The sequence below is a fragment of the Carassius auratus genome, chromosome 12, assembly GCF_003368295.1.
Source record: "Carassius auratus strain Wakin chromosome 12, ASM336829v1, whole genome shotgun sequence".
Taxonomy (NCBI): domain Eukaryota; kingdom Metazoa; phylum Chordata; class Actinopteri; order Cypriniformes; family Cyprinidae; genus Carassius; species Carassius auratus.
In genome coordinates this window covers 13446192-13473821 of record NC_039254.1, presented here as the reverse complement: position 1 = coordinate 13473821, position 27630 = coordinate 13446192, and the positions used below count along the sequence as shown (strand labels likewise).

General features: G+C 39.6%; 2 protein-coding genes across 3 annotated transcripts; both read left to right on the top strand.

Annotated features, from left to right (window-relative positions):
• Positions 1-128: 128 nt before the first annotated feature.
• On the top strand, positions 129-7290 carry LOC113111885 (zinc finger MYM-type protein 1-like). 2 transcript variants are annotated; one of them, XM_026277069.1, is made up of 3 exons: positions 129-659; positions 3066-4659; positions 4748-7290. In XM_026277069.1, the coding sequence occupies exon 3, from the start codon at positions 4942-4944 to the stop codon at positions 7192-7194; it is 2253 nt and encodes a 750-aa protein (XP_026132854.1). In that variant the 5' UTR covers positions 129-659; positions 3066-4659; positions 4748-4941; the 3' UTR covers positions 7195-7290. The 2 variants fall into 2 exon arrangements, with proteins under 2 accessions (XP_026132854.1, XP_026132853.1); XM_026277068.1 differs by having other exon boundaries at positions 3066-7290.
• Positions 7291-15118: 7828 nt separating this feature from the next.
• On the top strand, positions 15119-23264 carry lrrc3ca (leucine rich repeat containing 3Ca). The gene is made up of 2 exons (XM_026277067.1): positions 15119-15328; positions 21482-23264. Exon 2 carries the CDS (start codon positions 21578-21580, stop codon positions 22376-22378), a length of 801 nt encoding a protein of 266 aa, XP_026132852.1. The 5' UTR covers positions 15119-15328; positions 21482-21577; the 3' UTR covers positions 22379-23264.
• The last annotated feature ends 4366 nt before the right edge of the window (positions 23265-27630 follow it).

Sequence of the window (27630 nt, the reverse complement as noted above, 5' to 3'; positions counted from 1 at the left end):
AGATAAGACAGAGATATTAATTATTGAACCAAAAAAACAGTACACAGAATCTTGTAGATTACAATTTGCAACTAGACGGATGTACTATTACTTCCTCAACAGTCAAAAATCTGGGTGTTAGACAGGGACGGATTGGCAATCGGGAATACCGGGAACAATCCCGAACGGCCGGTCCATTTCAGGCCGAATCGGCCGGTGGTCAAATTTGTTATTATTATTTTTTATTATTATTATTTATTTTATATGATACGGTACCGTACCGGCCTGTAGCGGCCGCTCAGCTGCAGCGGAACGCAGCTGTGTGTCTGTGTGTGTGTGTGTGTGTGTGTGTGTGTGTGTTTCAGACTGGGCCAAACCAATACTTCCAATCTTAAGGGGGGATACGAGCGGCCTCTCCCAACTTGGACTGATCCTCCTATTTCCTGACATCCGATTGGCTCAAAGGCGCCGATCAAAGGAGTTTACTTGGTTAGGTTTGAGTTTGTGTGAATGCAACAGAGACAGACGGTAAAAATGGCGAAACGAAGGAAAGAAGAGAAAGAAATGGGTGGGGCCGAAAAAATAAGAATGAAAAAAAAAAAAAATGTTGGCACAAGAGGCAGCTAAATGTGCCAAATTAACGGACCTTTTCCGCACTGAAAAGGGTGCTGTGGCAGGAGGTGCAGGTGAGAATGTAGTATTTTGCCGAGGGAATGGAAACATGCAACAATTGTTCCAATATTAAAACCGGGGAAAAATGCAGATGATCCTAAATCATATCGCCCAATTGCTCTTACAGCTGTTTTATGTAAGATTATGGAACGTATGGTTACGGATAGGTTAGTATATATGCTTGAGAAACAGGAATTCTTTGTTCCGTATCAAAGTGGTTTTAGAATGGGTAGATCTACTATGGACTCAGTATTAGTGTTGGACTTAGATATTAGAAGAGCTATGGCGAATAAGGAAGTTGTCATGAGTGTGTTTTTAGACATAGAAAAAGCCTATGATACAGTATGGAAAGAGGGCTTAATGATAAAGCTATATGATGCAGGGGTAAGAGGTAGGATGTTAAATTGGATTAAAGATTTTCTGAAGGAGCGTACCATTCAGGTGAGAGTAGACGGATCTATGTCCAGTAAGGAAAATGTGGAAAATGGAACCCCTCAGGGAAGTGTTATTAGCCCAGTGTTATTTAATGTAATGATTAACGATATTTTTAGTAAGTTAAATAGAGGTTTTGGAATGGCATTATTTGCTGACGATGCAGCTGTTTGGAAAAGAGGGCGGAACTTGAATTATATTTATAAACAAGTACAACAAGCAATTAATAAAGTAGAGGCATGGGCAGATGAATGGGGTTTTAGAATTTCAGTATCAAAATCAAAATATGTTGTGTTTGGTCTAAAAAGGAAACTTTTAGATAAGACTTTAAGTATTTATAATAGTCCTATAGAAAAAGTTAAATCATTTAAGTTTTTAGGAGTTTGGTTTGAGGAAAGAATGACTTGGAAAGAGCACATAAATAATACAGTGAAAAAGTGTGAGAGGGTTATTAATACCTTAAGATGTTTAGTTGGAATAGATTGGGGTGCAAGTAGAGAGTGTTTAATGATGATTTTTAGGGGAATAATTAGAGCTAATATTGATTATGGTTGCATGGTATATAGATCAGCATCAGAATCTGTTTTAAACAAATTGGATGTAGTTCAAGCAAAAGCATTGAGAATTTGTGGAGGAGCAATGAGATCTACTCCACTTAATGCTTTGTTAATTGAAATGGGGGAGACTACATTAGAGCTCAGACGGAATAAATTGTTTCTGTTTTATTGGACAAAGCTACGAAGTCATAATTGTTCTAACCCGGCTAGGATTTTATTAGAGGAACACTGGGAACTCCAGAAAAGGGATGGAAATAAAAAAGAGTGTGGGAAGATGTCAATAGGTAAGGAAGCTCAGGATATAGGAGTGAATGATATCATGATCGCGCCAGTAATTATTTGGCCTCCAGTACCTCCATGGTTACTGCCAGTCCCTAAAGTGGACCTAAGTATTTTAGATCAAATAAAGAAATATGAAGGTAATCCTGTGGATATGGTTTATAATCATTTAAAGAAAATCTGGCCCGAGTATGTGCAGATATTTACGGATGGTTCAATGAAGTTAAGAAGTAGGAAAACCGCAATAGGAGTAAGTATTCCTCAGCTGAAGTTAATGAATGGAAAGCGGTTAACAGATAGTATGTCAGCCATTACTGCAGAGCTGGTGGCTATTTTATTGGCCTTGGAGTGGGTGGAGGAAAATGGACCAGGGAAAAGAATAATTTGTTCAGACTCAAGTGCTGCTTTAATGGCATTAAAGGGAAGGAAAAGTGAAGCCAGGGCAGATTTAGTTGTAGAAGTCTTAGTAACACTTAATAGAGTTAATAAAATGGGGAGTACAGTTGGATTTATTTGGGTACCTGCTCACATTGGTGTTCAGGGAAATGAAGAGGCAGATGAAATGGCAAGAAGTGCAGTAAATAAAAGTGAAGTAGAGTTGGAGGTTATGTTCGGTAGGGTAGAATGTAAAAGTATTATCCAAGAAAGAACATTGAAATTATGGCAAAAAGAATGGAATGAGGGACATAAAGGCAGACATTATTATTCTGTTCAGCCAACAGTAGGACGTAACCTAAATATAACATTAGAAAGGAAAGAGAGTGTCATTCTAACTAGATTAAGGTTGGGCCATTGTGCACTAAACTTTGGGTTAGCAAGGGTTGGAAAACATCTAGATGGCAGATGTAGATGTGGACAAGAAGAAACGGTGAATCATGTAATAATGGAGTGCTCCAACCATCATACAGCAAGATGTCACATGATTTCAGAGTTATTAGAATGTGGAGTCTCTAATATATCTGTTCAGACTATTCTTAACCCAAAGGACTATGAGTCTACAAAGATTTTTATGAAGTTTTTGCACAAGACTGGACTTTACGCAAGGATTTAAAGAATAAACCGAGGCCTCAAATGACCTGAGGAGGGCAGTAATACGCCGGTGATGCGTCTATGCTGCCGCAAATTCAAAAGAAGAAGAAGAAGAAGGTGCAGGTGAGGAAGGAGGACCCAGCAGCATGGATAGGACAGGTGCACGATTAGGCCGGCGAGCGGCGGCGACACGCTGGCTGGCTGACTGTGCGTGAGCGTGGTGTTTGCGTAGCGTTTTCCATGTCTTTGCCTGGTCTTTGCACACCAGAAACGTGTCTGACGCAGCGCTGCTGCTAGGAGACATAATATGATAAGACTCTGGTAAAAAAATAAAAATAAGCCTCTGGTGATACATTTGTTTAAATTACATTTATATCTTCATTTATGTAAAAACCTAGAGACTCTCAAATATCAAAATGTAATTTATTAATATTTATTCGTGTCAAAATGACAAACATCTTTTCCTATTCCATTTTGGCTGGAAACGCTTCCAACACGCTTGCGCGTCACGTGAAAAATAGACGTCTGTTCTATTATTAGCATGCACGCTGTTTTCCCCGTGGCTCAGGCCCTGTGTCACGCAGCTCTAACCTGTTAACATGGGAGCTGAAATAAAAACGGACATGCCACGTATCCAGTCTGTCACCGGCCTTAGGGATAAATGACACAAAATATTGATTTGAAAAGGAGTTTATTGATTTAAAAACGATTGTATTGTATTGGTACCACTAAGAAAATAGTTCATTCTGGTGTGGTGAACAAATGAGTCCTATTGAAGAGATGAGTTCGAGCTTAGGACCCCATTAGTATGCTTGATCTAAATCTGTTCTTGAAATAACTTGTAGCGAATGAGCTGTCTAAACTGTTAATGAGAAAAATAGTAATATACACAAATAAACATTATTTTATGTTTCTTTTTATTTGAAAAAAGTGTAATTGTAACATTGTGCTGATTATTACGATAAAAAATAATGACATAATTACATTACGAATTGCTGTGAATACGGTAGGGCAGTAGAAGCTCAGGTAAAGCTCCACTAGCACGATCATCGGATAACGTTAGTTAGCTGTATGCTATGCTACTATCTAAGCTAACTAAAAAACACACAATGAGAAATATTTAATTTCACAATCTATAGCTTCAGTTAAATACTAGTTTCTGAAACGTATAAGTTAAAATACATTAATGACTCGTTATAACGTAGTACAAATGTCTTCTATAATAAATAGATTTTGTATGATTTGTAACCAGGCACTAAAGCGATTCAGATAAAACGTGCTTTGAACCAATCCGATCTGGGTCCTAAGCTCGGACTCGATCTCTTCAGTAGGACTCATTTGTTCACCACACGGTCTCTACGGTTAGAATCCTGCGTGTCCATGGCAACGCTCTGCTTTGCATGGCAACGCAGTGCGGAAAAGGGGCGGGGCTACATAAAGTCTATAAGCAAGGAATGTCTGTAAGGAGTCTATGTATGTATACAGCGTCAGTTGCCATTCTCTATATTAGCTGTTAAGGTCATTGATGGAGAGGGACAGTTTGATGATGACCCCTGCAGTCATATTGATGAGGAGGGAGAGAAGGAGGAGCAGCAGGAGAAAGCAGAGCAAAAGAAGGAGGAGGAGCAGGAGGAAGGAAAGCAGCAGGAGAAAGCAGAGCAGGAGGAGCAGGAGCAGGAGGATAATGGAACAAGAACAAAAACAGTGACAGGTACAGGGGCAGTGTGCAGGACTGGGTAGGCAATCATATTATGCATAGATAGAATAAGATATAGTGACGTCACGTTCTTCTCATGCAGTACAACCAGTACAGACAGAGGCAGGGTCCAAGACAGGTGAAGATGCACCAAGGATAGACCTAAACAGAGCTGAAGATGAGGGCTTTGATTTTTATACACGACCGGCCTCCAAAGATTTAGATTTTTTTTTTTCTTACCACCCTCAACAACCCACCAGAAAAGGCACGACTATCTATCATACTAAAGATGGTATTATGAGAAAGTGGCTCACATACTGTAAGAAAGAAAACTCACTCTACTGCACAGTATGTTTGGCATATGCAAAGCCATCTGCAAGTGAAAGTGCGTTCATTAAGGGGGGAATGACAGCCTGGAAGCATGTACATCAGAGAATAGAAGAGCACGAAAGAAACCAAGTTCACAGAGACAGTGCAGAAGCATATTTTATGATGGCCAGTCAAGCAGACATAGTAAGCTTACTAAGTGGAAAACAAGTGTCTCTTCACCGTGACCAAGTCAGAAAGAAACGCCAAGTCATGGACCGTGTCATTGAAGTGATAAAAGTCATTGGAAAGTGTGGTCTTAGCTATAGAGGCACCAAATTTGAAGCTGCATACACATGGGACAACATTGCTGTTGATCATGGAAACTTCTTGGAAATGATCCTCCTGCTGAGCAAATTTGATGTCTCTCTGCAAGAACATGTAAATGAATGTGTACAAAAAAGCCAAAGCCTAAATAAGACCGGTGTTAAAGGCAGAGGATCTTTCGTTACACTGCTGTCTAAAACATCTGTCAACAAAGTGATTGATGTAATCAGCCACTTAATCAAAGAAAGCATTTCAAGGGAAGTAAGGCAAGCAGGAATGTTTTCTCTGCAGATTGACACCACACAAGATATTACCTCCACAGACCAATGTGCTGTTATCCTCAGATATGTGACTGATGTGGTCCATGAGAAGCTCATAGGTGTGGTTGATTGTGAGTCATCAACTGGAGAGTATTTTGTGGAGCTACTTAAAAAAACTCTAGCAAAGGTGGATATTGAGCTTAGGAACTGTGTTGGCAACTCAACCGATGGAGCTGCAAACATGCAAGGCCAGTACAAGGGGTTCTCTGCTTTACTGGCATCAGAGTCTCCTAACCAAGTGCACATCTGGTGCTATGCACATGTGCTCAATCTTGTTCTGGGTGACACCACGAGTGCTGTGATAGAAAGTGCATCCCTTTTCTCCATAGTGAATGATGTTGCTGTATTTATCAAGGACTCATACAAGCGTATGAAAATGTGGGAGGAAGTCAGTGATGACAAGCGACACAGACGGCTGTCTCCTATCGGGGAGACAAGATGGTGGGCCAAGGACCAGGCCCTAAGCAAGATATTTGGCTGTTTTGGTAACCCTGACAATGCTTTGTATGTTGATTTAATCTTAACACTGAAAAGGATAGTGGAAGATATGTCAATCAAAGCACATGTCAGAGCAAGAGCTAAGGGGTACATGGAGTCCCTACTGAAGCATGAGACGGTGTTGACAGCACAGCTATTCTTGAGAATCTTTGAGATTACCTCACCACTTTCCAGATACCTCCAGACCAGTGGCATGGACCTAATCACTGCTCATCGACTAGTTATGGGGGCCCAAGACAGCCTAAAATCCTGCAACAGGGACATGGATGGTGTCACAAAAGCTGCAAATATCTTTGTTAAATGGGCTAACAAGGAGCTGGAGGAGAATGGATCTAAAGAGGTGGTTCAGGGGGCTCTACCTGAAAAAAAAATCAGAAAGAAGAAGTCCATGCCAGGTGAAGTAGCAGAGGAAGAACATTCGTTGAATACAGAGGATCAGTACAGGATCAAGGTGCACAATGTCATTTTGGACACAGTGACTCAGAGCATTCACGCTCGCTATTCTGCAAATGGAGCTCTTTATGATGATTTTGCATGCCTCGACCCAAGGAATTTTGGTACACTAAGAGATAGGGGGCTTCCATCTGAATCCCTCAAACAACTCAGTAAATGCCTCCTTAGGTTCGATGAAAGAGCAACATCTGGAAGGCTCAATGCCGAGCTCTGTAGTTTGGCCAACCAGTGGGAGAGACTTAAGTTGCCACATTTGGAGTCATACACTGTCCGGGCTGCAGAAGAGACAGAAGATGGAGAAGACATGGAACTGAATAACACCAGCTGCACCTCCTGCAAAGACTGTGCAATTTGTGTTTATCATATCCTCTCCAAATACAACCTCCTCACTGATGCCTATCACGTCATTGGACTGGCCTACAAGTTCTTGCTTACACTCTCTTTCAGTCAAGTGGCCTGTGAGAGGACCTTTTCTACTCTCAAGTATGTAAAGAACAGACTGAGGAGTACTCTGACACAGGAGCGTCTTGAGGCATTCATGCTAATGTGCACAGAGAAAGAGATCCTAATGACTTTAGACAACGATGGAGTCATAGACAGAGTTGCAGAGTCGAGTAAACTTCTCCAAAGTTTGCTGGTGATGTGAGGTAGGACAGTTTTAGGAGGAGCAACAGCAGGAGGAGAGAGGAGGAGGAGAAGAAAGGAGGAGGAGCAGCAGGAGGAGAGAGGAGGAGGAGCAGTAGCAGGAGAAGAAGAAAGGAGGAGCAGCAGCAGGATGAGAGGAGGAGGAGAAGAAAGGAGGAGCAGCAGCAGGAGGAGAGATGAGGAGAAGAAAGGAGGAGCAGCAGGAGGAGAGAGGAGGAAAAGAAAGGAGGAGAAGCAGCAGGAAGAGGAGAGAGGAGGAGCAGCAGCAGGAGAGAGGAGGAGAAGAAAGGAGGAGGAGCAACAGCAGGAGGAGAGAGGAAGAGAAAAAAGGAAGAGGAGAGAGGAGAAGAAAGGAGGAGGAGCAGCAGCAGGAGAGAGAGAGCGGAGAAGAAACGAGGAGAGAGGAGGAGAGAGGAGGAGGAGCAGGAGGAGAGAGGAGGAGGAGCAGCAGCAGGAGGAGAGAGAGAGAGGAGAAGAAAGGAGGAGGAGGAGCAGCAGGAGGAGAGAGGAGGAGGAGCAGCAGGAGGAGGAGAAGAAAGGAGGAGCAGCAGCAGGAGGAGAGATGAAGAGAAGAAAGGAGGAGCAGCAGGAGAGAGGAGGAAAAGAAAGGAGGAGAAGCAGCAGGAGCAGGAGAGAGGAGGAGAAGGAGGAGGAGCAGCAGGAGGAGAGAGGAGAAGAAAGGAGGAGGAGCAGGAGGAGAGAGGAGGAGGAGCAGCAGCAGGAGGAGAGAGAGAGAGGAGAAGAAAGGAGGAGGAGGAGCAGCAGGAGGAGGAGAAGAAAGGAGGAGCAGCAGCAGGATGAGAGAGGAGGAGGAGAAGAAAGGAGGAGCAGCAGCAGGAGGAGAGATGAGGAGAAGAAAGGAGGAGCAGCAGGAGGAGAGAGGAGGAAAAGAAAGGAGGAGAAGCAGCAGGAGGAAGAGAGAGGAGCAGCAGCAGGAGAGAGGAGGAGAAGGAGGAGGAGCAGCAGGAGGAGAGAGGAGAAGAAAGGAGGAGCAGCAGGAGGAGAGAGGAGGAAAAGAAAGGAGGAGAAGCAGCAGGAGGAGGAGAGAGGAGCAGCAGCAGGAGAGAGGAGGAGGAGGAGAGAGGAGCAGCAGCAGGAGAGAGGAGGAGAAGGAGGAGGAGCAGCAGGAGGAGAGAGGAGAAGAAAGGAGGAGGAGCAGGAGGAGAGAGGAGGAGCAGCAGCAGGAGGAGAAGAAGAAAGGAGGAGCAGCAGGAGAGAGGAGGAGGAGAAGAGAGGAATAGGAGCAGCAGCAGGAGAGAGGAGGAGAAGGAGCAGCAGGAGGAGAAGAGCAGGAAACAGACAGGTAGAGGGGCAGTGTGCAGGGCTGGGTAGGCAATCATATTAGGCATATCAATCAATCAGTCAAAGCTTTATTAAGAACACGCACACAAAAATAGAAAAATACAGCACAATGTTACATATTTACATAAAGGATAAAATGCCAATAGTTCCACATACTAGATAATAACCTGACTGAAGCACAGATTGAATTAGAAAATGTATTATTCTTTGTCATATTTATTACTCATGTTCTTCTCATGCATATGTTATGTAGCTGTACAATCAGTAAGCAGAGACAGGGTCCAGCAGAGGCAGGGTCCAGCACAGGGGAAGCTGAGGCAGGGAGAGTTGAAAGTGAGTACACACACACACACACACACACACAATCTCTATTGTATGGGACTGCATTGTAGTTTTTGAGTATGAGTGGGTGTGAGTATTTGTAACTATTTTATCACTCCGACTGACTGTACACATGACATGCTGGTAGTTCGCAGTATACTGTGTGACTTATGTGTTTGAGATTAGGTTTTGCTGACCTGGTTGTGTTCAGTGCAGTGGACTTGCTTATACAACCTGAGGAGGCAGGTGTTATCCTAAAGTTTCTTGAAGGTCTTCAGCGTAATCTGATTGTCTTTATACCATAAAAACACTATTAGAATGAAAATAACTGCAAAAAATCCTGCTCGTGCACCAAGGGCACTCGCGTAAAAGGCCTCTCCGTCTTAAAGTCCCGGGCTGAATTTCAGTCCCAGTACGTCCCTGGTGTTAGACATCAACTTGTCTTTTGAAAATCATATTTCCCAGGTTACAAAAACTGCATTCTTCCATCTTAGAAACATTGCCAAGCTACGAAACATGTTATCTGTTTCTGATGCAGAAAAGCTAGTTCATGCATTCATGACCTCTAGACTGGACTATTGTAATGCACTTCTAGGTGATTGTCCTGCTTCTTCAATACACAAGCTACAGGTAGTCCAAAATGCAGCAGCTAGAGTCCTTACCAGGTCAAGAAAATATGATCATATTACCCCAATTTTACAGTCTCTGCACTGGCTACCTATTAAGTTCCGTATCAGTTACAAATTATCATTACTTACCTATAAGGCCCTAAATGGTTTAGCTCCTGGGTACCTAACTAGATTTCTACCACGTTAAAATCCATCACGCTCCCTAAGGTCCTAGGATAGCAAAGTCCACTAAAGGAGGTAGAGCTCTTTCAAATTTGGCTCCCAAACTCTGGAATATCCTTCCTGATAATGATCAGGGTTCAGACACATTCTCTCAGTTTAAATCTAGATTAAAAACGCATCTTTTTCGCCAAGCATTCGAATAATGTATCGATTAAATTGTGAGTGTAGTTGCATCTGATCAAATGCGCATTCTTATTCTTTAGCTTGGGTTAAACTAATTATTTTTACACTGTTGGATCAGCAGCTATGCTAATGATTTCTCTATTTGTTTCTATGTTTTGCCATGGGATTTACATCCCATGGTAACTAGGATTTACACAAGCTCCAGTCTGGATCCAGAACACCTGAGAAGAGACGATGCTGACCCCTCAGAGGACCCCCGATGATGCTAACCCTACATCAACAAACAGAACTAACAAATATTGCTAAAAGTGTGACTGCATCATATAATAATTGTTAAATTATTAATAATATTAATAATGTTCATCGTCTGGCTGACTACGTCTTGTATTATTTTTTCTAAAAATTCTGTCATTCTGTCAACTGACAGTCACTACTTATAAGCTAATACAAAATACATAAATTTCTGTAAAGTTGCTTTGTATACGATTTGTATTTTAAAAAGCACTATACAAATAAACTTGAATTGAATTGAATTGAATAAAAATAAACTAGGACAGGAAACATACCAAATAAGGAAAAACAAATATTGGACCGCATGCTCCAATCCTGACATTTCACCCCCTCCCGGAAGGTGCATCCTCGCACTGTAGGCAACAATAGGAGGAGACATAGGAGGGAGTCTGGGAGGAGGATCTGGTGGAGGATGGACCCCCGGGAGGGGGCCAGCAGACAGAGACCATGGAGGGAGGAGCCAGAGGAAAGAGCCAAGGAGGAGATGATGGAGGGGGAGCCAGAGATGAGATAGGAGGAGCTTGGTGCAGGACGAGCACAGCAGGACTCAGGCCACAACCGTAAAAGTTGCCCACGGTCGAGCTGACGGTGGAAGGAGGAATAGCTGCTGACTCCAGAGATATGTGGCAGAGCCAGAGCGACTAAGGACCAAGCTGGAGCTGGCCAGAGGAAGGAGTCCAATGGAGCTGGTGGGTTGAAGCGACTAGGTGCAGCCAGTGGAGAGGAGTTCAGAGGTGATTGCGGGTCGATGCCCGACCAACGCAGAGCCAGAGGGACAAGGGAGCCTGGTGGAGATGATGGATCAGTGGTTGGCGGTGGAGGTGACAGAGCTAGGAGCCAAGGTGGTGCCGCTGGGACTATGGGCCGAGGCCGAGTCAGGGCCTCGGAAGCTGGAGGAGGAGGTGAAGGAGACTCTGACCATGGCGATGCTGGAGGATCGCAGTCCCACGGGGCTCGCACCGCATAGATGGTGGGCTGAGGGCGAGCAGTGGGGCTGCCAGATGACAGCGGAGGAGGAGGCAGGAGAGGATGGGAGGATGGGCATTTTGGAGGAGCGGCCACTGGAGGACACATTCTAGGAATGGGCACTGGAGAATCTGAAGCCCCCTCAGGGCTGGATGAGGAAACAAGGATGAAGGAGGGCTGAACGGGACCAGCAGAGATGACAGCGGGAGGAGAGTTCCGATTCCAAGTCAATAAAATCCTCCTCCTTATTTTGGCCCTTTTGGTGTTCCATAGTCTGCTCATTGTCAGCCGCGGTGCAGGGGGCAGAGCTCCACTCTGTACTCACACCGTCCGTGGCTCTCTCCCTTGCGGTGGGCACTGTAGCCAGCTCTCGCACTTGGTCTGATGGGTTGGGCTCTGGGTCTCCGTCATTGGTGGGCTCTGGCTTATGCCTCCTTACCGTGGTGAGATGGTGGGCTGGGCTCTGTGTTGGGAGTGGCAATGGAGATCAGTCCCTGGGAACGGCTGGGGAACGGAGATCCATTTCTCACCAGTGTCCACTCTATGAATGTGGCGAAATTCGCTCGGGGACCATCCTCGGACAACGGCACTCTGTACGCAGTGTTCAAACTGGCATTGTAGAATGCACGGAGTGTGTCTTCCGGGTAGTTGGTGAGGCGTGCCATGATCCAGAACAGTCTGGTGTGTGCTCCAGCAGGAGGAAGAGGTATTCTGGGAGAAGGAGGAGATCCATACAACAAAACAAAAAGAAAAAGGACTGCCCAAATATATCCAAAGATGTCAATAACAAATGGAGGGTAGACATGCAATTTACACTGTTTCGGTCGGGTCTTCTGTCACACTATGTTGTGTCTTTATTAATGCAACAAAAGGGTAAATCCAACATGGAGAATAGGAGGAAGACACACGTACTTGACTGGTAAACCCGACAAAACTGAACAGAAAGGACATGGGCTTATAAAGGCAGGATAACGAGGAACAGAAAGGTGCAGGAAATCAATTACAATCAAAATAAACAAGGAAAGGAAACAGACCAAATATGGAAAAACAGGAACAAACATGACAACAGGTCCAATCCTGACAGTGTTTTGTTGTTGGATGTAATAATGAACATAGCAGTCGTCATTTACTCCCGACATCTGAGAGCCTGAAGATACAGCAGAGCTCATTAACATTTAAAGGAAAATGCTACAAAACTGCTTGCTCTGAAAAGAGCTGTTTTTGACAGGGTAAAAAATTTGTTTTTAACACTATACCATTAAGAAATTTTAACCAAACTATTTTACAGACTGTTCATTAAGATCCTTAAGAATCATATCAATATATATATATATCAACTGTTAAATGGGCATCCAATGACCCCTTTAATGTTAACGCTTATTCTCATATTGAAAGAAATTGTGTATATTTTAACATTTATACTGCTGCAGCAGACATTGTAAGCGTAAGAAAGAGATGTATAAGAGTGTGACGAGCTATTGTACCCCTAAAGGTAAAAATAAATTTGTGCTTGTTTTTCTGACAATGCAAATATAATTTTTGTTTGTTTTTACAAAAGAAAGAAAGATATAAATGATTATCTGTGGTAACAGACAGCATAAATGAACCTGGAACATTTCAACAGAATAGAAAACACTCCCTGACCATCACAGTCTCCACTCACAGAACAATGAAGTTGGGTCACCATGTCAAGACTGCTATCAGACTGAGGTAAGGGCTAGGTTGAGTTTCCTTTTTGTGTGAGATGATTGAAATTGAACGATGAGAGAGAGGCTCTACTTTAATCAAGTTCCAGATCAGTCTGAAGTGCTTTGATCTACTTTCAGCCTATAGTCTAAATGTGGTTTGTTGGATGAAAAGATCGGGCTCAGGTCCCTCCTTCAATTATTGTACATTTATGGGTATTTTTTGCTCATTTTTGTCCACTGCCTTTCTCCTAGACAAGAATTTTAGGTCCAATAACAGAAATATTATAGCACACCTCTTCTCAACAAGCCACATGATTCAGTCTCATAGGACAAACTAGTTACATGCCAAAGTTTAAAGCTCAGGGCTAGAGTTTTTATTTTATTTTATTTTTTTTATTACTTACCTTAGCTATATTTAATAGTAGACTAACAGTGATGCTTCCACCACTAATGAAGAAAACCAGGTACCTGTAGTCATTTGCATAACGGCATTCTTCTCTTCTTATCACTAGACATGAGATATCATCTGCCTAATGCTGAGTTTAACATGATGTGCTTAAATGTATCTAATGTGCACATACACTGTATGTCTGAAAGTATTACATTAAGTTTCACTTAAGTATATTATTTTAAAGTATGTTGTTTATGTAAAAAAGCACTCTTTTGAATAGGATGCTAATGTATATCCAAAACTTTCATATTTTGGACACAGAATGTTTTCTGGTACATTCTATCCTGACGTTTTGGGCTTATCACAGAGTATGCAATGCCATGTAGTGAGAGCAACACAATCTTCTATAGATTAAGATGCTCCGGGATGATGAATTCTGTAACAAACCCTCCTTTATTTTGATTTTTAATATAATATGGTGCAGCTTCGACATACATCTTGTTCCTCTTTTTTACAATATCACAGGACAATATGAAAGTATAACAGACAATCATTTTAGACAATCATTTAGAGTGCCACACACACACACACACACACACAAACAAACATCTTGTTACATTAAGTCCATAAGTGCTCCAGCAGGCCACAGATCAATCCGAATTAACAGCAGCCCACCCACACACAGGTCATCATTTTAAGTAGCTGTCTGATTTAGTTTCAGTGTGTTAGACAGAGAAAGAGAAAGAACACAGGCGGGTGAAATAAATGAACGATTACTTTCATCAATCCAAAGGCTGTATTTTATTCTGCTGTCTAAACAAAATTACAGAATCTGCAGTAGAAAAAATAGCCTTTGGGTTTAGAGGCAATGCTCAATTAATTTGTTAATATTAAACAATACTGTAATATGCCTGTCAAGCCAGTGTGTGGCAGCTACATTTGCAGAAATAAATAATATGAAACAAGGCATATTTTCAGCATGGGGGAGGCATCAGTGATCTTTTCACAGATTAACCTTTAAATGTGACTGGACAGACATCACAGGCTTAACATTAAATCAATGAGAAAAATAAACTCAAGCTGTTATAAATAGTACATGCATATGGACTCTATTTATCTTTATTCAAGCTACTTATACACTTCAAAATCTACAACGCGTTATTTTATTAGATGAAAAAAATTATTTTAGAATACACTTGCTAACTGTCATGAATATGCCATTTTTCATTATAATGATAATAATACAATACGTCTTAAATGCAGACTAAAGGTTTATTATCATTTAGATGAGTGAGTGAGTGAAGTGACATTCAGCCAAGTATGGTGACCCATACTCAGAATTTGTGCTCTGCATTTAACCCATCCGAAATGCACACACACAGAGCAGTGAACACACACACACACACACACTGTGAGCACACACCCGGAGCAGTGGGCAGCCATTTATGCTGCGGCGCCCGGGGAGCAGTTGGGGGTTCGATGTCTTGCTCAAGGGCACCTAAGTCGTGGTATTGAAGGTGGAGAGAGAACTGTTCATGCACTACCCCCACCCACAATTCCGTCCGGCCCGAGACTCGAACTCACAACCCTTTGATTGGGAGTCCAACCCTCTAACCATTAGGCCACAACTTTTTATGCAACTATTTATTATGTTATTTTTCAACAATTTATTCTGTTCTGTTATTATGAGTTTCACTGCATCCATCAGGACCTTATTTTGATAGCCTACATGGATTCTAATTTAATAATCTTTGTCCTTTTAGGATTTGTCCAAATGATGACATAATTACATAAACAGTTGAGTCCAGTAGTTCATTCATAGATCAAAATATGAACACACGTGGATTAAATCTGAATCAAGTGTCATGAAGACTGAACGAATGATATGTAGTTCATGGAAGTTAATATACCAAGTCATCTAGAATCACCAGACTAATTTTGTAGCGTCTGATGCTGCTGTGTGCTGCTGGTTGCGTGGAAACTGATCAGTGCGCGCTCTCTCTCTCTCTCTCTCTCTCTCTCTCTTTCTCGTTTTCTGTCCGCGTCCAAACGCATCCATGGCTCGCGCTGCGTGCGGATCTCAAGCACTAAACAAGAAGGAATATTTCTGCAAATGTCAATGAACTCTCTTCTCTACAGCAAACCCGCGAAGGCGAATGCAGAGAAGAGCAGGGGAGATCTCAGAAGACAGAGAGGAGAAATGTGAGTCAGTCTTGTATTTGAATGAGAAGTGCACTGAAAGCACGATACAATCCGACGCATTTAAATAAGGAAATACACACTTAACTACTCTACAGTAGGCTAAGCTTCTAGAGTAAGATATTTCAGTATATAGGTGTTTGACAAAGGTTTGTAATCAGGGTGTAAACTCTTGTTTTTATTTAGAAAAACTATAGAAAAACGATGCACAACTGATTAAAAGACACAAAATTGGCAAAAAGCAATCTGTTTAACTTATCATTTTTTTTATCAATGTGGAAATGTTGGAAAAAGTTTGAAAATATACCTTGAGGAGTCATTTGTACCCATGCTTAAAAATGTATTAATATGTTCAGGTTGGTTTGTGTGAATGAAACTTTTTTAACTACTAAAACGTATTATGTGGTAATTTAGATGTTGCAACATATAGCAAAACATAAATAAATAAATAAATACCTTAAGTGATATATGTGGAGACACCAAGGTCATTAATTCTTCTCTTTATTTATACATTAATTTATTTGTCTGTTCACGTTTAAACCTTTAAGCTAATATGAAAGAGTATGTGTGTGATGGTCATAGGTTTCTGTAGGTTTTTTTTTTCACTCAGATAATTGAACAGTACAGGTTGACAGCAGGGTCTCTGTGTAAACTATCACACACTACCAGCAGACAGGAGCACTCAGACATTGTTTGAAATGAATTATTAAACAAGACTAGAGATGAGGAAACACAACAGTTTGTAGACTAAGAACCGTTTCTCAAAATTAAAGCCTGTGATGGTTTCAAAGGACTCAGACTAAACCAAATGATGAGCTGCCTGAAACATATTTTGTGTACATCCAACAGCTATTATAACCTGCATTTGTTTTTTTTAAGCTTCATTCTCTGTTCTCTCAGCACCCACACATATTTTACATTTACGCTACGGTGTACTGAACTCTGTAAAACTTGAAATGTGCAATTACCCTAAAGAGCTATTTCAATTTGATGTGACCCTGGAAACTACTTTACATTTCCACGTAATACATTTTTTCCATTTCTGTTGAATAAAGTTAGACATTTGAATATTACCACTTATGTGAAATATAACTTGGAAAAAAGGGTTTTACAGTTCCCTACTAATGAATCAATTTAGAGTAGGCTACTTTGAGTGTCAACAGGATTTTAAATAGTGAAACATGGTTCTTTTGAACAATCCTTTAGCCCAAATATAGCCGAAGATGTCAATAAAACATATCCGTTAACTTTTACCTAACTGCAGCTCTTAATGTTAGAGATTTCCAGAGGCAGATATCTACCAGGCTTTCTCATCCTATAATGCTTACATTCAGCATGAGCAATAACAGTTTTATAAAATTACATAGTGGCAATATCAGGCCAGTCATCATCTCAGTCAAGTTCTATCAAATGACATTATTCAATACAGTCCAGTTCAGCTCTGACAAAGCTTTTTTCCTCCTTTCCCATTGCCACTCTAATGTATTTTTCATTATCTTCACCATAACTTGTATTCTTGTTTGAGTGTCTGGACACAAACTTATGGCAGTTCACTGAAAAGTCATAGCAGTAAAAGTCAGGAGTTGCTGAAGACAAAAATATGTATGTGTCAATGGCTGATTATAAATCAGGCATTTTTGAACTGAGTTGTGATTTGTGATGATTAGTTCTGGTTTAGTGGTTTGATGGGCAACAGGAATAATGCTACATTTACTAATTAAGAAATGTGGTGGGTAATCTAGCACACAAGCATCCCATGCTGCCAGCAAGAATCCAAAACACAAGTCTTGATGACTCTTCGATCAAGCTGAAGTATAAATTGTCATATCATAAATCATATCATGTTTGTGTTTGTAATTTCTGACTTTCATCCATTATGTTAATTAATTTCAGCATTTACATCAATAATGTATTGTATTATTTTCCTTTTCCAGTCTAATTGGGTTCTTTGGCCTTTCATTGCAGGGGCAAGGTCACACTAGTTTTTTCACCCAAAATGTTCTGTCCTAAAACTTTTAACCCCATTTTTCATCCTTCTCTACTTTCTTCTCTTCTGTAATGTAAGACTTGCTCCTCGGATTCTCTTGTTTCCTCTCTTGTTCTCTCTGTTGAATCATGTAAACATCCTGTGTGGTTTCTCCTAACCCCCTACATGCTTCCATCTAATGTCTAGTTTCAACCTTTATTTTGTCCGTCGCTGTCCACTGAGCTGCCATTGAGCTATCATTGATTTTTCCTTTCCCTCTCAGCTGTATTTCTTTGCAGATCTGTGTTTTAGGTTTTTGTTGTCCTCATCTTTCACTGTCTGTCGGTCTCTCCTTATGTGTCCAGCCCACACTATCGTTTGCGAAAATGTCATGACAGAACCCTGTTGTGTATTCATGAGCGGTACAGATTTTCCAGGGGGGTTGTGACTCTTATCTAACCTATCTTCCATGACTTTGCTCATCCTTAGTTTACCCTTCGACACTTTAATAGAGAATACTTTGTGGTACAGCAAGACTAAAATCGCTTTTCTTTTAAACCCGGGTAAATAACTGTCTTGGTTTGTTTTTGGCAGGGAAGGACTTTGTTCACTGAAGCATGAAAGCTGAGCTAATGTCTTCCTTTTTCCCTCTCTCTCTTTCTCTCTCCCTTCTTCAGCCTTCAGTTAGGGATCTATTTGCCTGACATTTCAGCTCTTTTTGTAGTCTAGAACATCTTATTCCCCCTCCCTTCAACAAACAGTCCCTCCTTTAGGAGACTCCTACTTGTTATGTGATACTAAGAGGTACTTAGAGATCGATTTCATTTTTAATCTGCGTAAGTGGACAGTGGCGGGTCCGCTGCCATTTGTCAACTACAAACCCAATGACTTTTGCAATTGGAAAAATTCAAAATTATAGGTAATAAGAGGTGATGCAATACATAAATAGAGAACCAGTGATTTTTATATTGGTTGAAACTGCAGGCTTGTGCAGAGTTGAAATCAGTTTTGTAGCTTTTCTTACAATGGTCAAGGCTGGAAATTACTGTAGCCAACCAAGACAGCATGCCTTCGAGAGCATGTTATCCTGAAGATTTGTAAGAGGATAGCCGCTTCTTATATGCTACTCATATATTAATGAGGTGGGAAGCTATTTTTAGAAGGTTGGACCAAATAAATAAAAAATGGTAAATTACAAAACAAGTTATTGTTCATACTTGTTCTTCAGAAAGAAGGAGCTGCTTCTTAAGTTAAACTATTATTATGGATTACTGACTACAACATTGGTGGGATTAAATATCAAAAATGGCAACCACAGATCGAATAGCAGGCAGTGTTCCTTACCTGCCCTCTCTTGTACTGTACATCGTTTGGGCAACTCTCTTTTCCATCTGAAATATTTAGAATGACTGTTGTTTGTGGTATGGCTAATGAAGTTAATATAAATATTCAAATTAAGATTGATTTGGGCACTTTATCAAAAACCAGAATAAAAGAACATATGTTGTACTTAGCAAGTCTGATATGTGCAAATGTCATTCAAAAAAAAAAAAAAAAAAAAACCTGATTCTGTCCCAAATGATTATGACATTTTTTAAGCGTCTTTCCAGCTGTCACCTAGCACATTTAGGTTTGCTGATATGTCTTTGGATGGTGGGGTTTTTGATAGAAGTTGATTAAAGGGATGGAGGCATTCATTTAAGCAAATCCTTTTACATTTCTACTTGATATTATTATGTTTTTTTAAAATAAGAAATTCCAATAATATTTCTCCAGTGACCCCCGGGAGAACTTGAGATTTAAAAAAGATCAAAGAAAAGTATTGCGAAACCATGGCAGTCCAATCTCAATGATTAGTGCTTTTAACAACATGCACTGTGTCATGTACATTAGACTCTTATACCTTCTAAGTTTTCTTGTCACAATTCCAGAGGAAGCACAGAATTGAATTCTTTACCTGGGCCTGTCTGTCTAAGTAATTTGAATATAAATATTCTTATGTAAGACAACAGTTACTAAGAGGTATTTAAAGGTCACTTCGTATGTTTTATGTGAGCATAAGGAAGTTCAGCAATACATTCTGCCTATTTATAAAAATGTCCTGGAAGAAACATCTTGATCTTTTTTTTTTTTTTTTTTTGTCAGTCCTGGATTTTATTAATGCCAGTGGCAGAGTTGTGAATTAGGCCATCATAGCAGGGATTTCAATCAACCAACACTTTTGAGGAAGTGACACTTAAATGATATCAGCGTGAACTGATATTCTTTGAAGTTTTTTTTTAAAGCTTTGCTTAGAGTGTCTGGCTAAAAGGTATTAGGGTGATATCTAAAACCCCACTGCTTTAAGCATCAATCGCATCATTTTCTATTAGAAAATGTCATTTTGTTTTTGTAGTTTGTGATACTTGCATATGTATGGTTCTTTGTATGTTTTTCTCTGTATATATCACAGAGACAATAGAAGATACACTCTAAAAATTGCTGGCTTAAAAACAACCCAACCTTGGTTAATTTGAAAGCCAAATGATGTTTGGGTTGCCAGAGGTTTATATGTTGCCGTAAATCTGAGCAGTTGATGGGCTGCTGTTCTCCAGGGAACTGTGAACCTCAGACCGCTGCCTCGCATTTCACTCGTAGCTGAAAGATGCAGTGACTGACTGAAGATGCATAACCTGCCAATAATCAAATTGTGCTGAGATTATAGAACATATATAAACATCAAATTAAATTCCATTCAGTATGAAATCAATTTATGTCCTGCGAGGCAAAAGGTGTTACCATCATGTGAAATGACTGCTGCTGACACAGCTGACATCTCGGCCTTGTATGCTGCATTGTAAAAAAAGGTTGTTTCATTGGAGACAGGCTCAACTCAGTGGTTGGGTTGTAAAAACAAAAACTCAGCATTAAAAATGGAGCAGCAGCTTAGTTAGAGAAAAATTAACCAGCATCTGGGTAAAAGAAAATAATAAAAAATATCCTAATAGAATTGCCCAACACTTGAAAAAAAATAACCCAGCATTTTTTTATAGTGTATAAGGGATGTAATTCATTGCAAGTTAATTAGAGACAATCATAGTAGGCTATGTACAAATTCTTAAACCACAAGAGATTGATGAGGCATTGCTGAAAGAGGTGGCAAGAAAATTAAAATTAGATTTATTAAGAGATAAATGCAGTTAAATAATGGCAAGGCTTGATTAATTGGTATTTGTAATATTAAGACAGTGGTATTATATAGTATTAAAAAGGACTAGGAAATATAAATAAAAACAAGTCAAACAATCTTGAAACGAGTCATCAGCAGTTTCAATTAGACTTTTGTAACTAATCTTCATAGGTCCATTAGAAATTTGCAGAATATCAGTATGTGCTTTTCACTGGCTACCTGCAAACAATATTTCAAGAAGACACTGATTTCTGTGGTGCGAAAGCAATTTTACTTGTTTACACTTCCAAAAGATAAGGATGCAAAAAAGTAAGTGGTAAAAAGAAATTTTTTATAATGATGGCATAGCAGTATATATCCAACCTATTGTTGTGCACCCATCATTTTACTGACATCTGCTTCTGTTTCATTTGCTTATCAGCTGTGGGCCCACTACTACCTAAAATTGAGTCAATTAATGCAGATTGTCATGAAATCAGCACTTCAGTTTGTTCATGGAAAATACACTTGGTAAAGCTAATGCTGAGGAATTACACATGAATGAATCCTCCAGAGCTGACATTCAGTATTAATGGTAATGGACATTTTGTTTCCGAAACATGATGTAAATGAAAACATCAATCACAACAGACTGTGCCATCTGACCAATCAAAGTAGCACAGGCACGCAAACAGGTGGGGTTTAGAGTGACTGAAGATGCAAACAAATAATTGTATACGCTTTCTACAATATAAGAAAAAGAAAGAAAGTGTTTATTGACCTTAGATGCATATTAACCTATTGTAGGAGACGAAGTTAGTAACCTTTAAAAGTTCATAATTGTTTTGTTTTTTTGCTCTCATTCTTAATTCTCATACTTCAGAATCATCACACACCGGCCTCACAGCAGCATTCAAAAGAAACACATTATGATCTTTACATATTCTGAAATCTGAAACATCAAAGAATTGTCTTTCCCCATTAAAATATGCAATTTCCATGAAACGTTTCCATTAACTGGTTGTATTCTTCAATCTTCTAGGCTTGCAAGCTGTTGGGCATTTTGATGTTGGGTACAGCATCCTGGATACTCTCAGCACAGGTTTTACTCTAAAGGGATTATGCCCACCATCCAACAATGCTGCTACCCTCAGGTTGGCTGCTTCGGCACTCTGTGGTTATGTGGTTGCTGTTTCACAGCTTAGTACTGATGACACTGTGTTTCCACCATGCTGCAACTTCCTGCTCCAAACGCTGCTACTGTTCAGACAGCGAGGGCTCATTTGGTGGAAAGACTATGCGCTGCAGCAACCTGCTTCTTACTGAGATCCCTCAGGACATTCCCAATGACACACAACGCCTCTACCTGGACTACAACCTCCTGACCAGCATCCCTGCCAATGCCTTTCATGATCTTCCACAGCTAGCTGAACTTGATCTTTCCCATAACGAACTAGCTTTGCTTGAACCTGGAGCCTTTAGAGGCTTGGCAGTCTCTCTACAATTTCTGGATCTCTCGTCCAACCAGCTCACGACACTGGACCCAGATGCCTTTGACGGTGTAAGAGCAAGATCCAACCTTACTGGAAACCCCTGGCACTGTGACTGCAAGCTACAAACAGCCCTTCCGCGCCTAGACCTAGAGCCTGTGTCTTTGACTGGGATTATCTGTCAGACATCTGAACCCTCAGACTCTGGAGCCCAAGGTGTGCCTTTCCTGCTGGCCAAAGACCTGGACCTGTGTGTGGTGCTCAAAAAGACCACGGACGTGGCCATGTTGGTGACCATGTTTGGGTGGTTCACCATGGTCATCTCCTACCTGGTCTACTATGTGAGACACAATCAGGAAGATGCCAGGCGCCACCTGGAGTATCTCAAGTCTCTGCCCAGCAGGCAGGGCAAGTCTGAGGAGTCTTCCACCATCAGCACTGTGGTATAGTACCAAGTGAAGTGCTAATGACATGTGGAGGAAGCTTCTCAGGCTGCCAAAAGCCAATGGCACACTGAAAAATGGGCTACCTGTCTCTAAAGTATAAAATTGATTAAACTGGTTAAAAAACAAAGAATAATGGCTTTGTATCCCTTGAATCACAGACCCCTCACTTCAAGGTACCACTCAGGATTGATCAGTACCCTCCCAAAGAATAAGGAAGAACTTCTGACATAGGATACATTGTGGTCATGGATTGCAATGTTCACAACAGGGAAATGTGAAACATATCATGCTAAAACCCTCCACAGACACACATGGACAGAAATGACCGGAGACAGAAGGAGGGAAATCACAGGGGCCATCTAATCCAGTTCAGATGAATAATTGATTCAGAAATGGCCGAGCTTGAGGCTCATCTTGACTAAGAGGTTTGTCTGCTCTGCATGCTTTTAAAGGAGGCGTTATCTGTTTTTTTGTTTTGTTTTGTTTTTTTACCCAGTGGTACTTTTACAGTCAGATCCCCATTTGGCAGGAAACACACGGAGCGTAAAGCACTCATCCCACTGGGTATTTACAAAAAGTACTGTTGTTGTCCTTGCAGGCAACATCAAAATTTTACAGAGCAACACATTCTTGCATGCATCAGTGCTTTTTCAGGTGTCGCAGTAAACATGTACAAACTGTGCAAAAGTAAACAGCACTGTATTTTGCTTTGATACTTGCTCAGATTCATAGGAGAGAACAGAAAATGGTTAATTATTTTCTGCATGAATCCTGCAGTTTTACTGATGCTGTGACTTAAAAGAAATAAACAGGTTAGCTTGTTATTTTTGTCATCAGTCACTGTAAGATAAATCACTGTTGTCGTTTCTAGGGAAACCCCTGAGACACTTAAAATGTTAAAATGTTTCATAACTTTTATGTTTAAAGATAATGAGATGATTTTGACCACCACATAGTGTGTTTGCACTGTTAGAGCAGATCCTTGGTATGTCACATTCAATACCGTGTGATTGTTCAGTTTCTTATGTTGAGTGCCAGCAGGGATAATTCAGAATGTCTGCCAAGATAAATCTTATGTGGAAATCCACCGGAATGTTCAGCATGTGTGATTTAATATCTACAAAGCTTTACAAGTCAAATCTGTAAATTAAGAAAATAGCATTTTGTTATTTTTTCATTTTTACAAAAGGCAGTGAAGGATGTTTTGGAGTTCATTAGAAAAATGCACTCTGTTCCAAAACCTAATGAGCTGCCTAGCAAAACATTTTAACATATCATAGGCACTCCTGACAGGAAAGCTGTTTCAATTGATAGGCAGGCATAATTTTGCTTGCATCTGGCTATGTAGACAAGGCAGCTCACTATAATAACTTTAGTCCAGAAGTGGTTGTAAATTGGTTTATATGTTTTTGTTTTTATTAAGAAGAAAACAGAGAAAACACTTTACAATAAGGTTCTAAACATTAACATTAGTTAATGCATTATATATCATGAACAAACAGTGAACAATATTTTTTTTATGCTAGTGTTAATTTTAAAAAAATATATAATGTTACGTTTAATTTAAAAAAGTTAAACATGTACCGTTAAAATCTATTAGTCTACGTGGAATTATTTTTTGTGTGTTTTCATAATTTCAACTTTTGTGTAAACTAACCTTAATGTGTACAACCTTATTGTCAAATGTTATTGAAACACATGATTTGCTGATCATGCATTATGTTGGATCTTCTCTTTCAGTGTTAGCAACAGAAAATGTATGCATCGTGTGGTTTATTTGAAAGTGTTATCTGCATTTAGAGTGCCAACATGGCATTGTTTATGTCTCTGTGATCACAGGCTGTATTCAACCCCTTGATCCTATAACATTATTCAAGAATTATATAAATGTCATGCCGAAAAATGAAAGGTAAACTCATACTTAACCTGATTTTCATCTGTAATACTCATTGTTTTTTACTTTACATATGGATTGTGCACTTTAACGTGTTCATTACCTGGTTTACTTTAATGCATGTTATTAAGCATTTATTCATCTTAGTTAATGTTAATTCCAACATTTACTAACACATCAAAATCAAATGTTGCATATAATATTATTAATATTACAGGCCTTTATGAATGTGAGTGAATGTGTTTCTGAATGTGACACTAAGCACTGGCATGTTTTAGTCAGAGGATGTTGTTATTATAGGGCATTTGATCAACAATAAGATTATGCTTTAAATTATGGTTTAAATATATAAACTGTTGTACTTTGACGACAGCGTGAGTTGCTTTGGTTAGAAATGTCTGCAAAATATATAAATAATCCTCCAAACTATAATGTACATGGAAATATAAAATACATAAAAACAAACAAGCAGTCTGGGTGCATGCCCAACCAATGCATGACCCTTTAAAGTTAATCTGCATTTGAGAAATGCTTTTAATATATGTGTGGAAATCTGATTACAGCTTCTCTTCAGAATCTGTGAACCCCTTGACCGATAGTTGGTTACTGGAGAGAAATTGGGTATGATACACTTGAGATTGTAGGTCCTGTCAGAAGAACTTTGATTGACTTTTGAAATAACCTCTGGAAATACTCCCCAAACACCATTTTAAATGTGCAATCAATGTTATTTATAATGCATGAAATATTCTGACATGCCAATCAATCAAGATGCCTCAGAGGTGACGGCCCTCCTTCTTTATGTGTTTTCCTTACTGGGTTACTGTGAGGCAGATTTCCCTGACCTGGAATGTTGCCCTGAGAACCTTGAGGAATCTTCCCATCAGCTAAGGATGTTCTGAAAGGGTATTCCTACGGGGACTAAAAAGTCGAACACAGGAGAAGAAAAACATGGCCTAGTCTAGTTACAGAGCTTGAAATAATGTGAGTCCCACTAGTATTATATACTGGTAATAATGAAAGACCTAAGCATTTCTGCCTCAATTAGAGCAGTTATATATTGGTTGAACATAGAAGTTAATAGGAAGGGATCTTAAGGTCGACATGAATTGCTTCTTGAAGTATTGACATTTTAAACTAGTTTTTATTTTGACATTATTCTTAATTTTCAATTACATTTGTATGTGTTTTTATATTGAAAAATGATAGCTTTAGCCTTAGCACTTTTAGTAACTAAATAAGGATTCAACTCTAAAACGTGAAAATGGAATGAAAATGAGATCTATGGCATTCTTAAATTCTGGCAAACGGAGAAGCATATATAAAGAATATAGTTTATTATTATTATTTAAACAAATATACAAGATTTAACCAATGCATTCAATTGTGTATTATTCATAAAACAAAAGAATGTATTTAATGTGTATTTTCAAGACATGATGTTTACTGTGTATTTTTTTTTCCGGCTTCATCACACATGCTTATTTATTATTATTCTTTTTCTATTTTTCATTCCATAAACCACCAACACATTTGCTATCAATTTCATATGATGCATACCACATGAACCTAGAAATCCTGTTGTTATTGTTATTGTTGTTGGTTTTGTAGTTTATCAATCTGATGTATCATTCATGAACAAATGGCAAAGGGAATAAGTTACATCACACACCAATTATTAATTAAATTAATTATTTTCCTTCTGTAATATGTCGACATAGCAGCCCCAGAATATGGAATGTGAAATATAACATTGTTATATCTAAACTAAAGCAATGCGATTAATATATTGTCACTCTCAAATCCTGCAACAATATAAGCAATTTACGAGACAGTTTAATTCTTTGTGCTGCCATGAAAAATATTGAATCCCATTGCAATCTGTGAACATTTTGAAATCATAAAGATATTGTGTGGTGGATCTCAACAGGTCTGAGTATTTTCTGAAGCAGGTCATACAGAAATGCTGGGTTTAGATTCATGTGCAGAGATTTTAATGAGCAACACTGATAGCTAACAAATCTAAGTACAGAATCACAAGAGAATTTCCAAAGGGTCAAAATATGCTTTCAGGCTTGACGAAGAGTAAACAAATGCAAATCACACAGTCTAAAAGCACAGGCACAAGACAACCAGACAGGAGTCAGATGAACCATGACAGACAGGACTATGATTACAGAAAACTGCAGCAGCAATTACATGCAAGACTTGACCAAAAATTTGCAGAGAGGGAATGTGACAATAAATGCACAACGAAAAATAATGAGCAGGTGTAAGCAATCAAGATTGCAATTCCAGAATCTGGGGGTTTCAGCACATTCGGTAAGTAAAACAATCAGAAGGCATTTCAAACACTTCATAAAGTGTGAACATATGAAAACAGAATTCCATAACCTCATGAATTTGAAGGTTGCTTTGGCAAATGTCTAATCGCATTTATTGAATTATGTGATAATGGTACATGTTGATCTACAGTATGATTATAAGGTCAGTGTTGTCAGATCAGCAAAAACCAATGGTTGTTGGTGAAATAAAAAATAATAATTAGGCCTAAATTTGTAATATGTGATTATTTAAATGAAATCAAATGCATGCAAACAATTAATAATAAAGTATGGTATCATTCTATTGAGTGCAGAAATCGAACCTGTTTGTTTCCTGTTTCATGTATTACTGACAAATATGCATCATATTACACTTAATAGTTTGCCGTTTGCTGAAACTGTAATCCAAATGGATGAAATATATGTGTGTCAGTGAGGTCAATTCTTTGACATACCTTGAGGCAGCAAGTTTAAATATGTGCAACTGAATGAGACCAAATGCTGCTGTGCAAAGCTGCTGTGTGGTTTCAGAAGACTTTGGTACATTAATTAGTATAGCTATAATTTATTTTTATTTTGTTCAAGTTCAACAGCCCCATTGTCTGGAACACACATTCACAAACACATCTGATCTTGTCCTCCTAACAACAAATAAATCCATACAGAAAAAAAAAGACTAAACTAATGATGAGCAAATGAGGGAAGAATATTCATTTTGGGGAGAAATATTCTCCTCCTGAAGCCATCAGTTTCCATAAAGTATCAGTACTACTACTTTTACTCACTCATGTGACAAAACTGAACAGAATCAAACAAAGTGCAAACACAACAGTCATATATATATATATACTGTACAAGCCATCATAGACATTGTATAGTATTGTCAGTAGTTGTAGCCAAGAAGCATTTGTCCCTGACATTTCATTAGAAGAGTAAAATAAGAAGTCCAGCATTGTGTGTGTGTGTGTGTGTGTATAGAAGGGGTTGGTTTAACAGGTAATGTTACAGTCCTCTGCCAAACACACACCTGTTGCCTC

What these genes read in the sequence shown, in the direction of transcription:
- LOC113111885 (XM_026277069.1), top strand. Translation starts at nt 4,942, where the DNA reads ATGAGAAAGTGGCTCACATACTGTAAGAAAGAAAACTCACTCTACTGC.
- lrrc3ca (XM_026277067.1), top strand. Translation starts at nt 21,578, where the DNA reads ATGCTGCTACCCTCAGGTTGGCTGCTTCGGCACTCTGTGGTTATGTGG.